This window comes from Microcaecilia unicolor, chromosome 9, assembly GCF_901765095.1.
Source record: "Microcaecilia unicolor chromosome 9, aMicUni1.1, whole genome shotgun sequence".
NCBI classification, from domain to species: domain Eukaryota; kingdom Metazoa; phylum Chordata; class Amphibia; order Gymnophiona; family Siphonopidae; genus Microcaecilia; species Microcaecilia unicolor.
The window spans coordinates 223,648,757-223,662,994 of NC_044039.1; the positions used below are offsets into that span (position 1 = coordinate 223,648,757).

General features: G+C 43.6%; 1 protein-coding gene across 3 annotated transcripts in view; it reads right to left on the reverse strand.

The window, feature by feature from the left end:
* GPATCH2L (G-patch domain containing 2 like) overlaps nucleotides 1-14,238 on the reverse strand; it is a 50,518-nt gene that overhangs the window by 21,137 nt on the left and 15,143 nt on the right. For all 3 annotated transcript variants that reach the window (XM_030214736.1, XM_030214734.1, XM_030214735.1), the window contains exons 5-7: nucleotides 13,967-14,046; nucleotides 11,249-11,316; nucleotides 8,666-8,705 (exon numbers count right to left, since the gene is read on the reverse strand). In XM_030214736.1, the coding sequence (XP_030070596.1) occupies nucleotides 8,666-8,705; nucleotides 11,249-11,316; nucleotides 13,967-14,046 (188 nt within the window). The remainder of the gene's footprint in view (nucleotides 1-8,665; nucleotides 8,706-11,248; nucleotides 11,317-13,966; nucleotides 14,047-14,238) is intronic.

Here is a 14,238-nt window from a genome sequence, read left to right on the forward strand (position 1 = left end):
CCGGAGTCTAATAAAAGAATTCAGAACCAGCAACTGATCGAATCGTACTGGCATTTGACAATAAGATTTTCTTGTGACCTCTGATGCAGGCATATGTTTATGCTGAAACACAGCTGCGTCGGGTTCTTCAAATGCAATTTATGCTGGCAATGAAGGGGGACGGGGGAAATGGGACTTGATATACCGCCTTTCTGAGGCTTTTTTTTTTCAACTACATTCAAAGCAGTTTACATATATTCAGGTACTTATTTTGTACCAGGGGCAATGGAGGGTTAAGTGACTTGCCCAGAGTCACAAGGAGCTGCAGTGGGAATCGAACTCAGTTCCTCAGGATCAAAGTCCACTGTACTAACCACTAGGCTACTCCTTCACTCCTAAAGAATCATCTGGTTCCCATTTGTGATTGTTGACTCCACTTTTTGTTCCATCTGCTAATCGGTTGAGCCATCTAGATGCATAACTTACTCAGTGGCTGTATACCACTGTTTAGATGTATAACTTATCCCCTGGATTTTATACAGCGTGACTACATTTTCACGCAGAAATCAGGCGGATTCTATACTAATGCACATAACTTAATTGGCTCAACAAGCTAATCAGCATTAACAGCACTTAACAAGCAATAATAAGCACAAACTGCATTAATTTCAGTTTACATGCACAAATCCCTAAGCATATTCTGTAACGCAGTGAGCCTAAGTTTTGTGCGCAGGCAAAAGGGGGAACGGTTATGAGTGTTTTGTGGGCGTTCCAAAATTTACGTGCGTTGGTATAGAATTTGACCCAGTGCATGTAAATCTACACGCAGGGATTTACAGCAGGTTTTCGTTGGGCGTAATTTTAGACACAGTGAGGTCTGCTATGTGTACTCTATATACTGCACGTAAATCTAAGCATTGCTTATAGAATACGTCTAGGGGCGGAAATGTTTACCTGCGGATTTTTTAAGCGCCAAATAAAGAACCCCCCCCAAGGCTAAATGGTGCACCCTTTTTGGACAGATAACTTGGGGCAAATTATACATCCAAAATTAGCTGCTCACCTGCCTGAGCTTCAACAAAGCATTTATGCGATTGGCTTTTAGATACTGAACTGTAAGAGATAGCGTTAGAAAGGCTGTCACCGTGTAAAACCCAGTAGAAAGTATCTTATGCAAAATTCATCACTATACACTGGTATAAAGGGCATGATCCAATAAAGACCTTATATCTGTATAAAATGGGAAGGTTTGGGGATTACACATATACAGCACATAGTGATATTAGCTGTTATCAAGAAAACACATAACATTACAAGCAAAGGCAATAGGTACAACAGAAAATGGAAACTCTGAAATAGTTTCCTTTCACTGCCAGGTGCTATACATGATAACACAAAACCCTACACCTGCTACAGCAAGACTAACTCTGGGTCCTGATACAACACACCCCATACTGGGAAAACAGGAGAAGGAAGGAAGGAAGGAAGGAAGGAAGGAAGGAAGGAAGGACTGACTTTTGGATTTAGCTCATGCCTTTCCCTGCAGATCCCTAAACATGTGCAAAATATGTAACCTGAGTCACATATGTAAGCACAGACCGACCCTTACCAAATAAGAGTCATGGATTTGATCTATTGCCTCTCTGTGGTACATGTGGTGAACGAACATGTGGATAAAGGTGAGCCAGTCAATATTGTGTATCTGGATTTTCAGAAGGCGCTTGACAAAGTACCTCATGAAAGACTCCAGAGGAAACTGGAGTCAGGGGATAGGAGGTAGTGTCCTATTGTGGATTAAAAACTGGTTAAAAGATAGAAAACAGAGAGTAGGGTTAAATGGTCAGTATTCTCAATGGAGAAGGGTAGATAGTGTACATAAGTACATAAGTAATGCCACACTGGGAAAAGACCAAGGGTCCATCAAGCCCAGCATCCTGTCCACGACAGCGGCCAATCCAGGCCAAGGGCACCTGGTGAGCTTCCCAAACGTACAAACATTCTATACATGTTATTCCTGGAATTGTGGATTTTTCCCATTTAGTAGTGGTTTATAGACTTGTCCTTTAGGAAACCGTCTAACCCCTTTTTAAACTCTGCTAAGCTAACCGCCTTCACCACGTTCCTTGGCTACGAATTCAAGACTTTATTTATGCGTTGGGTGAAGAAATATTTTCTTCGATTTGTTTTAAATTTACTACACTGTAGTTTCATCGCATGCCCCCTAGTCCTAGTATTTTTGGAAAGCGTGAACAGAAGCTTCACATCCACCTGTTCCACTCCACTCATTATTTTATATACGTCTATCATGTCTCCCCTCAGCCGTCTCTTCTCCAAGCTGAAAAGCCCTAGCCTCCTTAGTCTTTCTTCATAGGGAAGTCGTCCCATCCCCGCTATCATTTTAGTCGCCCTTCGCTGCACCTTTTCCAATTCTACTATATCTTTCTTGTGCTGGGACCGCTGCTTAACATATTTATACATGATCTAGAGAAGGAAGTAACTAGTGAGGTAATTAAATTTGCTGACGACAAAGTTATTCAAAGTTGCTAAATCACAAGAGGATTGTGAAAAATTGCAAGAGGACCCTACGAGACTGGGACACTGGGAATCTAAATGGCAGATGACATTTAATGTGAGCAAGTGCAAAGTGATGAATATGGGAAAGAGGAACCCAACTATAGCTACGTGATGCAAGGTTCCACGTTAGGAGTCACCGACCAGGAAAAAGGTCAAGGAATCATCGTTGATGATACGTTGAAACCTTTTGCCCAGTGTGCTGCGTCAGCAAAGAAAGCAAATAGAATGTTGGATATTATAAGTAGTAGTAGTATTATAAGGAAAGGAATGGAAAATAAAAATGAGGATGTTATAATGCCTTCGTATTGCTCCATGTTGCAATTGCACCTCAAATATTGTGTTCACTTCTGGTCGCCGCATCTCAAAAAAGATGTGGAGGGGCATTTTCGAAAGGGATGTCCAAGTTGCAATTTGGACGTCCTTGCAAAATGGCGAAATCCATGGGCGGGGAAACTCGTATTTTTGAAACAAGATGGACATCCATCTTTCATTTCGAAAATACCATCAGAGTCATGGACGTTTCTGACTTTCGGCAATGTTCGAAACCAAAGACGTCCATGTCAAAAACGTCCTAACGCAAGCCACTTGGTCGTCTGACATGCCAAGACACCAACTGGGCACCCTTAGGGGCACTGCAGTGGACTTCATAAAATGCTCCCAGGAACATAGCTCCCTTACCTTGTGTGCTGAGAACCTCCAACCCCCCCCCCCCCCAAACCCACTACCCTCAACTGTACACCACTACCATAGCCCTTATGGGTACAGTGGGTTTGTGGTGGGTTTTGGAGGGCTTGCTGTTTCCTCCACAAATGTAACAGGTAGGGGGGGTATGGGCCTGGGTCTGCCTGTCTGAAGTGCACTACAGTACTCACTAAAACTGCTCCTGGGACCTGCATGTGCTGTCATGGACCTGAGTATGATATCTGAGGCTGGCACGACATATTTTGCAGCTTGGTACAATCATTAGTGCTAAGTCATCTAGACTACTGCAATGCACTTTACACTGGCTGTAAAGAACAAATTATTAAGAAACTTCAAACAGCACAAAACACTGCAGCCAGACTCATATTTGGTAAAACAAAATTTGAAAGCACCACACCCTTAAAAGAAAAACTACATTGGCTTCCACTCATGGAACATATCGGATTCAAGGTTTGCATCCTGATTCATAAAATTATCTATGGAGATGCCCCGGTCTACATGTCAGATCTTATTGACCTACCACCCAGGAACATCAAAAGATCTTCACACACATTCCTAAATCTACACTTCCCTAGCTGCAAAGGACTAAAATATAAATACATTCATCCAGTTTTTCTTACATAGGAACGCAGCTTTGGAATGCATTACCACTTGATGTGAAAAAAATAAGTGACCTAATCTATTTTCGGAAATCACTGAAGACCTATCTCTTTAATAGAACATATCATAACGACCCATCACCTGAACTTTAGTACATTACTGTTCTAATTGTTATTTCATCATCGACCTTGTTATACCCAATATTTTATTCCACTATGTTACTCATATTCTTGTGTTATTATTAATTGTATCTCTACTCAGCCATGGCAATAGCCAGGGCGGAATATTGTAAGCCACATTGAGCCTGCAAATAGGTGGAAAAATGTGGGATACAAATGCAATAAATAAATAAATATTTTTAAAGATGTTTTTGAGGGTGGGAGGGGGTTAGTTACCACTGGGAGAGTAACGGTGGTCATGTGGTCATTTCGGGCACCTTTTTGTGCCTTATTCGTAAGAAAACCAGGTCCGGGTGAAAATGTCCTTCACTACACCTGACACGCCCCTTTGAACTTTGGACGTCCTTGTGATGGACTGCAGTTGGAGATGTCCAAAATCAGGTTTCGATTATACCAATTTGGACGTCCCTGGGAGAAGGACGTCCATCTACCGATTTATGTAGAAAGATGGACGTCCTTCTCTTTCGAAAATGAGCCCAATAGTGGAATTAGAAAAGGTACACAGAAGGGTGACAAAAATGAAAGGGAATGAACTCCTCTTGTATGAGGAAAGGCTAAACAGGTTAGGGCTCTTCAGCATGAAAAAGAGACAGATGAGGGGAGATATAATTGAGGTCTACAAAATCCTGAGTGGTGTAGAATGAGTAGAAGTAAATCGATATTTTACTCATTCCAAAAGTACAAAGACCAGGGGACACTCGAGGAAGTTACATGGAAATACTTTAAAACAAATAGAAGGAAATATTTTTTTCACTCAATGAATAGTTAAGCTCTGGAACTCTTTGCTGGAGGAGGTGGTAAAAGTGGTTAGCGTATCTGGATTTAAAAAAGGTTTGGACAAATTCCTGGAGGAAAAGTCCATAGTCTGCTATTGAGACAGACATGGGAAGCAACTTCCCTGGGATCTGTAGTATGGAGTGTTGCAACGATTTGGGTTTCTGCCAGATATGGCTTGGCCATTGTTTGGAAAACAGGATACTGGGCTAGATGGACCATTGGTCTGACCCAGTATGGCTACTCTTATGTTCTTACGATAACAAAGGTTTGGGATAAAATATTGTTCACCCAAATCATAGCTTTAGGGGAGGAATATAATGCTCATATCATATTCAAACAAAATCCCTACATCCCACATTTAAGAAGCGTAGCAAACAAAAGAAATCCCAAGCCGTCTAATCCAATGCCTTCTCTGCATCAAAGCTGACTAGCAGAGAAGGCAATTTTTCCAGTTGTACATATTCTAGTGAGAAGTATTGTTTGCAAACTCTTCGTGGGGGGTTCTATTTCTCACGAAGCCCACTTGTGGCTCAGCAATCAATAATGTGAGCACTGGCACCAGCCTAATTGCCAAGACCTTAGCTTACAGCTGTCTCCACATTCAATACAGATGTGGGCCAATAAGAAGCTGGTTGCGTCGGGTCAATCCCAGGTTTCAACAATCCCACAATCTGGGCGAACTGCAGGGAATCCAGTAGGACTCCTCCCTGTACGAATTGTTCAAATAAGGCTCTCAAGGTGGCCGTGATCGAGGGGTGCAGCAGTTTATAGAACTTCACCAGAAAACCATCAGGCCCAGGCGCATTGAAAGGCACACTTTGCTGAAGAGCCAAAGAAATCTCTTCGGAAATAGGGGCGTTAAGCCGACGTTTAGTGTTGCTTGAGATGACTGGAAGAGATAAACTCTCTAAGTACTCCTCGCTGGATAAACCAATGTCAGCAGGTGGAGCACAAATCTTTTGATAGTAAGTTCTAAAGATCTCAGTGACCTGTCGATCAGACCACACCAAGGTTCCATCGTCCCTTATCAATTTGTGTTATAAATCGTGGCTGCCTAGAACGCCAAAGAAGTCCCACTAGTAACTTATCCCCTTTATTGCCATGAAAATAAAACTGGTAATGGTAGTATTTGTAAATTACTTCACTGTTCAAGAATGTAAATGTTCATTCAATGCAGCCTGAGCAGCTAACAAAGAACTTTTCTGCTGAGGAGTGGGGTTAGACCTATACTGAATACAAGCCATCACAACAATTTGTTTTTCAAGACAGAGAAACTCGCTGTCTCACGATTTCCGTTTAAAACTAGTATAAGCAAAGATTTCTCCCCGGAGTACAGCCTTGCCCAGAAGAGCACCAGATCATCCACACGCAATGCGTTATTAGACTGGTAATCAGCCCACCTTTTATTTATTTATTAGGATTTATTTACCGCCTTTTTGAAGGAATTCATCCAAGGCGGTGCACAGTAAGAATAAATCAAACATGAGCAACAGACAATTACAGCAGTAAAAATATTCAAACAATACAAAGTAAGGCATAGTATACTACTTACGATGTCAACACAATACATAATAAACATTTTAATTAACAGTGTAGGTATAAGCAAAGATGGAACATACAGATAGGTAAGAAGGTAAGAACAGTTAGAAAGTAAACAAAAAATCCCTGAACTTGGCATCGCACAACAAACAGGATAAAATTTCCACAGAAGCCCTTCCCCAAATGCCCCCCCAACTCAAGGTACACCAGATAAGTGCATGATCAGATATGCTATATGGACCAATCTCCATAGTCTGAGAATTCGAAAAAAGTGACTGAGAAAGCTACCAGTTGTCTATTCGAGACTGGGAATTGTGAGCCTGAGATAGATGAGTGCAGTCCCTCTCACCAGAGTGCAAAGTTCTTCACACATCTATTAATTTGAGGGAGGAACACAGCACAGGAATCCCTTTCGTCACATCAAAGGTGTCATAAGCAAATGTGCGAGTTTTATCCAACTGGTCCCTACTTATTTTATTGTATCCCGCCTCGATTTGCTTTAGTGATAAAGGCGACTTAGTAAATTTTAATATATAATACCTCTCCTTCACCAACACCCCCAAATGGAAATGTTGCAGCTCTGCTGTCCGTAGGTTCTGTTTGCTACATAGTTTCTGTGCAGCATATTTGCAGGGTTTGTGTTACTTCACAGTATCTGACAGTAAAGACATTTTGTGTTGCTGTTACTGAGGAGACACCAGAATTTGAATATGTTCTGTATAGATTCTAGGATGGTGAAATGTTTCTTAATGTTGATGGTAAGTTTAGTGTTATAAGTACATAAGTAATGCCATACTGGGAAAAGACCAAGGGTCCATCGAGCCCAGCATCTTGTCCACGACAGCGGCCAATCCAGGCCAAGAGCACCTGGCAAGCTTCCCAAACGTACAAACATTCTATACATGTTATTCCTGGGACTTTGGATTTTTCCAAGTCCGTTTAGTAGCGGTTTATGGACTTGTCCTTTAGGAAACCGTCCAACCCCTTTTTAAACTCTGCTAAGCTAACCGCCTTCACCACATTTTCCAGCAATGAATTCCAGAGTTTAATTACACGTTGGGTGAAGAAATATTTTCTCCAATTTGTTTTACATTTACTACACTGTAGTTTAATCGCATGCCCCCTAGTCCTAGTATTTTTGGAAAGCGTGAACAGACGCTTCACATCCACCTGTTCCACTCCACTCATTATGTTATATACCTCTATCATGTCTCCCCTCAGCCGTCTCTTCTCCAAGCTGAATAGCCCTAGCCTCCTTAGTCTTTCTTCATAAGGAAGTCATCCCATCCCCGCTATCATTTTCGTCGCCCTTCTCTGCACCTTTTCTAATTCCACTATATCTTTTTTTGAGATGCGGTGACCAGAATTGAACACAATATTCGAGGTGTGGTCGCACCATGAAGCGATACAAAGGCATTATAACATCCTCATTTTTGTTTTCCATTCCTTTCCTAATAATACCTAACATTCTATTTGCTTTCTTAGCCGCAGCAGCACACTAAGCAGAAGGTTTCAACGTATCATCAACGACGACACCTAGATCCCTTTCTTGGTCCATAACTCCTAACATGGAACCTTGCATGACGTAACTATAATTTGGGTTCCTCTTTCCCACATGCATCACACTCATGGACTCTGTCTGTCAGGTGTGTCACAGTAAAAGTTGAGAACCACTGGTCTACAGCTCACCTCACGGAGAGGGTGGTGGATGCTTGGAATGCCCTCCCGCGGGAGGTGGTGGAGATGAAAACGGTAACGGAATTCAAACATGCGTGGGATATGCATAAAGGAATCCTGTGCAGTAGGAATGGATCCTCAGAAGCTTAGCCGAAATTGGATGGCGGAGCAGGTGGGTGAAAGAGGGGTTTGGTGGTTGGGAGGCGAGGATAGTGGAGGGCAGACTTATACGGTCTGTGCCAGAGCCGGTGATGGGAGGCGGGACTGGTGGTTGGGAGGCGGGAAATACTGCTGGGCAGACTTGTACGGTCTGTGCCCTGAAAAAGGCAGGTACAAATCAAGGTAAGGTATACACATATGAGTTTATCTTGTTGGGCAGACTGGATGGACCATGCAGGTCTTTTTCTGCCGTCATCTACTATGTTACTATGTTACTATGCCTAGATGTTCATTTACAAAATTACCCTCTACAAGTGTTAATTTGGGAACACGTGTTGAAAATGTCAGGCTACAAAAGTTTTCTGAATCTGATTGAGTGCTGAGTGCAGATCCACAGTGAAGCCAGCATCCCCTAACTCCAAGCACACCGCCAGACATCGGGAAAATCTGCTGGTTGTGAAAAAGAGAACTCAACTTACCTGGCTCCAATCTCGTCTCCTTGTTGATGGCAACCAGAAACTAGGGAGATACAGGAAGAAAAAGGAAAAGAAATGCAGTCAGCACAGAGGAGAGAAAAGGGAAGGAAAGACAAACAGCAGAGTTAGAGGAACATGGGGTGAGAGAAGAAGAAAAGCACACAAGGGATGGGGGCAGTGGTGAGAAATAAGGGAAGAGTGGATAGTGAGGGGGAAGAAATGTAAGGAAGAGAGAAGGTGACACACAATTACACAGAGGAAGGCAGAATTTAGGAAAGAGCAGAAAAGGAGAAAGATGAGTGGCAATTAGACAAGAAAAAAGCGGTAGAAAGGATGAAAATAGCCAGAGTAGAAAGGAGTGACAGGAGGAAAAAAAAAGACCAGGGAAGTTTTACAAGAAAGAGGGACAGAAGCGAGACAAAAAGAGAGAAGGCATTAAACTTAGTTTGCATTAAAGAAGCTAAAGTGAAGCAAAACGTGAGACGTCATCTGTAGATGCTCTAACTTCAAAGCAAGCAAACCCCAAAAAGGAGGAAAACAATTCACCACTTCACAACAAACTAACCCCCAAAAGCCCAAATGGTCCAAAAATACTTAACCGGCAGTAACATCACTGTGTGTGCTGGAGGAGCCCTCGGTAGTGTGAGCAGAATAAATAGCCTAATTATTAGGAAATTATGCTCACGCCACTGAAGGCTCCCACACCACACACACTAATGTTTGATATAGTGAGTATTTTTGGAGCATTTATTGGGCTTTTTAGGAGTAGTTTGGTTTGACGTATGGCGTCTTGTCATCATCAGTAGGTCCTTAGAAGGGATAACTAAGAAGCAGGGTCTGATGTCATAGTTATTTCTTTAGCATTTCTCTTCTCAGTCTTTTTCCTTTCACTTTTCCTCCTCTGGCAGTTTCACTGCATTGTCTCTCATAAATGTTTTGTACACTACTGCTCTTACCCTCACTTTTTAGTCACCTTGCAGGAAAGATTTTGTTTTGCTATAGCTCCCTTTCATTTATCCCACTGCTCTTCTGGCTCTCCTACAAATTTCTCCCGCAAATTTCTCAATTTGAACTTCCCCAGCTGTAAAGGACTAAAATACAAGCTGATGCATGCCACTACCTTCTCCTACACGAGCACGCAGATATGGAATGCACTCGATCTGCAGCCCCTCCTTACCTCTCTACCCTCATCTCCCCTTACGTTCCTACCTGTAACCTCCGCTCTCAAGACAAATCCCTCCTCTCAGTACCCTTCTCCACCACCGCCAACTCCAGGCTCCACTCTTTCTGGCTCGCCTCACCCCATGCTTGGAATAAACTCCCTGAGCCCATACGCCAGGTCTCCTCCCTGCCCATCTTCTAATCCTTGTTCAAAGCCCACCTCTTCAATGTCGCCTTCAGCACCTAACCACTACACCTCTATTCAAGATATCTTAACTACCCCAACCTGACATTTCGTCCTTTAGATTGTAAGCTCCTTTGAGCAGGGACTGTCCTTCTTTGTTAAACTGTACAGCGCTGCGTAACCCTAGCAGCGCTCTAGAAATGTTAAGTAGTATTACCCACAGACCTGAAATCAATTGTCGAAACAAATAACTTTCGCAAATCTCTGAAGACATACTTCTTCAACAAGGTCTACAACGACAGCCAACAGCTTCACTAATTCACTTTCCCAACCCAACCAGTTAGGAAAATCCACATTGAGCCTGCAAATAGGTGGGATAATGTGGGATACAAATGCAATAAATAATAATAATAATACATGCTCCGACCTTGGCAGTGCCTCCTTTTGGAATTTAGTTCACAGCTTTCTCAGTACATGTAAGTAGAATTTACATGTCCCTGAGGCAATGGAGGGTTACGTGACTTGCCCAAGATCACCTGGTCTCCCTGGTTATCAGCTGATTACTGTAACCAGAAGGCTGTTCCTCCACTTTTTTATTCACTTGGCGTTTTCTGAATTCCATGACTCAAGATTTTTGTTCAGTTCCTCCTGGCTTTAACTGTTATCTCAAAGTATACGCTAGCGTTCAGAGACATTAGAGATGCTTTCCCCACATCCAAGGTTGTCCTTCCCTGGGAAATATTTTTTCATTGCTAGATTTTGGAGCAGACAGTCTCCCGTTTCTTTACACTTCTAGCTCAAGTTCAATCTGCGGGATTATACCTCCTCCTTCCCGGTCTTTGCATTAGCAGTTCACAAACTGCAGCTCACTCTAAAGCTACACTATTCGGATAGTGTAAAAGGACGTGTGTTGATATGATGCCAGTAGACACGTACAGGAGCACAGTTTAGTGACGTTTGCATGAACACACACTGCTTCCAAGCAAGTGAAAATGTTCACGCCTGCAATTCTTGTAACTTACCTTAGTATTTCAGGCAGACACATATGTGTCTCTATTAAACACCTCCTATGTAAGAGCCTAAATGAGCTCTTAAAATAAGCACCGGTTTATAAGTTTACTCTCTTTCTGTGCATCCCACCCCAGAAAATAAAGGCAATTCGGATTTTTCCACTGTGTAACTCCAGCAGTCTCAGGGTCAAAGGGCAAATGCAAATTCATCCTCACTGGATTTCTACTTACTCTTTCTGGCGAGGATCATTCATGAACTGTCCCATCCTCTCTAAACCCAATGCGCTCATTGTGCTGTCCTGCAATCAAAACACATATAACATATATGACTGAAGGGACACCCAAAGCACACTTTCACTACGACACACACAACATCTGTGAGACAAAAAGAGACCATTCAATTTAACACACACAGACAAAACACCTGTGAAAGAGAGAAAAACACATCGTGTCTCATGATCGTTCACTACAACACACTAGAGGCAGACCAAATTTCAGTTTTAGCACCGAAACAGCCTGAAAATGTAGTCCTGCCACCGCTGCTGTTCCGCCTATCATTTGATGGAGTTCTTTTCATGTGTGTATTATATTTTGCTTTGTTCACATTCCTGTAATGGTGGTATATCAAGTTCAATAAACACAAAAGGGGAACAGTGATGGCCTGTGGGGATGAAGAAACAGCGATGGCAGTGGAGACTGGGGAAAGAGGACGAGGGCGAAGGACACTAGGGGAGGTGAAGAAGACATACAAGGTAAAGAGATGTGAATGCTTTGAGGTCAGCACAAGAGTTAGGAAATGTAACACAGGGGAGCAGAGGACAGTAAGAGGACCAGATAAGACACATAACCACATGAGGCTCCTGGCTAGATGTGTCTGTTCAATGCCTGACATTCCCATCGGTTCAGCATTTTCCCCTAACATGAGGTCACACTTCTCCCCACGACAGGGGCGTAGCTACGGGTGGGCCTGGCTGGGCCCAGGCCCACCCAATTTCAGCCCAGGCCCGCCCAGCGCCAGCCCCAGAACTCATTGCCGGCCACTGCTGCTTTTCCTGTTGAGCAGCAGAGCCGGCGCTACAAAAAGAAGACGCGCTAACGGCGCTAAGGACGAAAAATGTAAAAAAAAAAAAAAGCGCGGCACCGGCAGGCACTGTCTAGGCAGCCTTGAGGCATTGGCTGCTGGCTCGCAGGGGCAGTGACGTAGGAGACGGGAGGAGCCTGTGAGCCAGCAGCCAATGCCTCAAGGCTGCCTAGACAGTGTCTGCCGGTGCCGCGCTTTTTTTAAAAAACATTTTTCGTCCTTAGCGCCGTTAGCGCTTCTTCTTTTTGTAGTGCCGGCTCTGCTGCTCAACAGGAAAAGCTGCAGTGGCCGGCAATGGGGGCTGGCGCTGGCATGCAGGGCGGGCCTCGTCGAAGAAAAGAGGGAAAACATGGAAGGATGGGGAGAAAAAGAGGAAAAACAGATGGAAGGATGGCAGAGAAAGAGGGAAAACAGATGGAAGGATGGGGAGAGAAAGAGGGGAAACGGATGGAAGGATGGGGAGAGAAAGAGGGGAAACGGATGGATGGGGAGAGAGACTCTGGATGGAAGGATGGGGAGAGAAAGGGGAGAGACTGGAAGGATGCAGAGAGAAAGGGGAGAGACTGGAAGGATGTGGAGAGAGAAGGGACACTGAACAGAAAAGGGTAGAGTGATACAGAGACACTGGTTAGAAAGAGGGAGAGAGAGACATTAGATGGAAGGATCAGGAGAGAGGGTAGATGGATGGAAGGATGGGGAGAGAAAGAGGGAAGACGCTGGATGGAAGGGTAGGGAGAAAGGTGACACTGGACGGAAGGATGCAGAAAGAAAGAGGGGAGACTACTGGAAGGATGGGGCGAGAGAGGGGAGACTGGAAGGATGGGGAGAGAGAGAGGAGACTGGAAGGATGGGGAGAGAAAGAAGAGAGCTGCTGGATGGAAAAGGAGAGTAGTGAAAGACTGGAGAGTAAGAGGAAGGGGCATGGGGAGAACATGGGTGAGAAAAAGATGAAAAGCCAGAAGTAGATGAAGGAAATTAAAGAATGGATAGTAAGAATGAATTAAATCAGGACAGAGAGAGAGAGAGGCAGAAAAATATTGAAGAAAGCAAAGAAAAAGGAGAGAAAAATGAGAAATGGCCAGGAAACCGTGGCAGAAGAGTTAAGCGAAACGAAGGAAAGCAGAATCTAGAGACTGGGAGCGACACAATGAGAAAAAGTAAATGGCCATACAAGAAAGGTAAAGAAAATAATTTTATTTTTAATTTAGGATAAAGTAATATGGTACCTGTGTTAATGAAGTTTCAGAGACCAATACTTCCTTCCTTAGGTCAGGAGAGGATACCATAACAGCGTTATGCTGACCTGAGGCAGGAGTTTTTGGCCTCTGAAAGCTCACTGAAAAGGGTGTTAAGCTATTAAATAAATTTTCTGAAATCTGATGCACTGAAAAGCAGCACTTTACCCTGTGTGACAAATGCATCTGATTAGCGTGACTAAATTTTGCTGGGGGGGGGGGGGGGGGGGGGGGTAGAGAGAAAATTTTGTGCCCACCCACTTTGGGTTCAGGCCCATCCAAAATTGGCAGTCTGGCTACGCCACTGCCCCACGATACAGCTAACTTCTGCTCTGCAAATCACTGGCCCTGACGGCCCAGGCCAGGCATGAGTTACATCTGTCATCAGTCCAGAAAACAAGAAAATTAAAGATGTGTAAATCTTCCTTAATATGAAGTAAACATGTTGCAGATTACCACAAAATCAGCGAGCCTGGGCCACAGGAGATGTATATGACAGGATTACAAGTGATACAGCCACAGCTCAGTACAGATAAGAAGTCTTTACTGCACGGTATAGCTTACAACAACGGGACTACGGAGAAGCAGACAAGCAATGGTAACCGGACAAGTTGGGGTTATTAAAAGCAATACCTTGCCAATGAGTCTCCTGTGTCCCTTTCGGATGCAGCGTGCGGTGGCTCCTGGCAGGCAGTTCAGTCGAGCATGGAATCCTATTAAAAATAAATAAATGGAAGGAGATTGCTGCAGGTGGACAGCACCCTCTCAGGACTCAGACTGCCAAGGAGAAAGAAAACTGGAGGATTTAGCATGGACAGGCTAGGACAGAAAACAAGGTTCTAGACTCAGAGTTCTACAGAAGCAAACAACTAAGTTAGGAAATACAGATCTCTTCCTGAGTATAT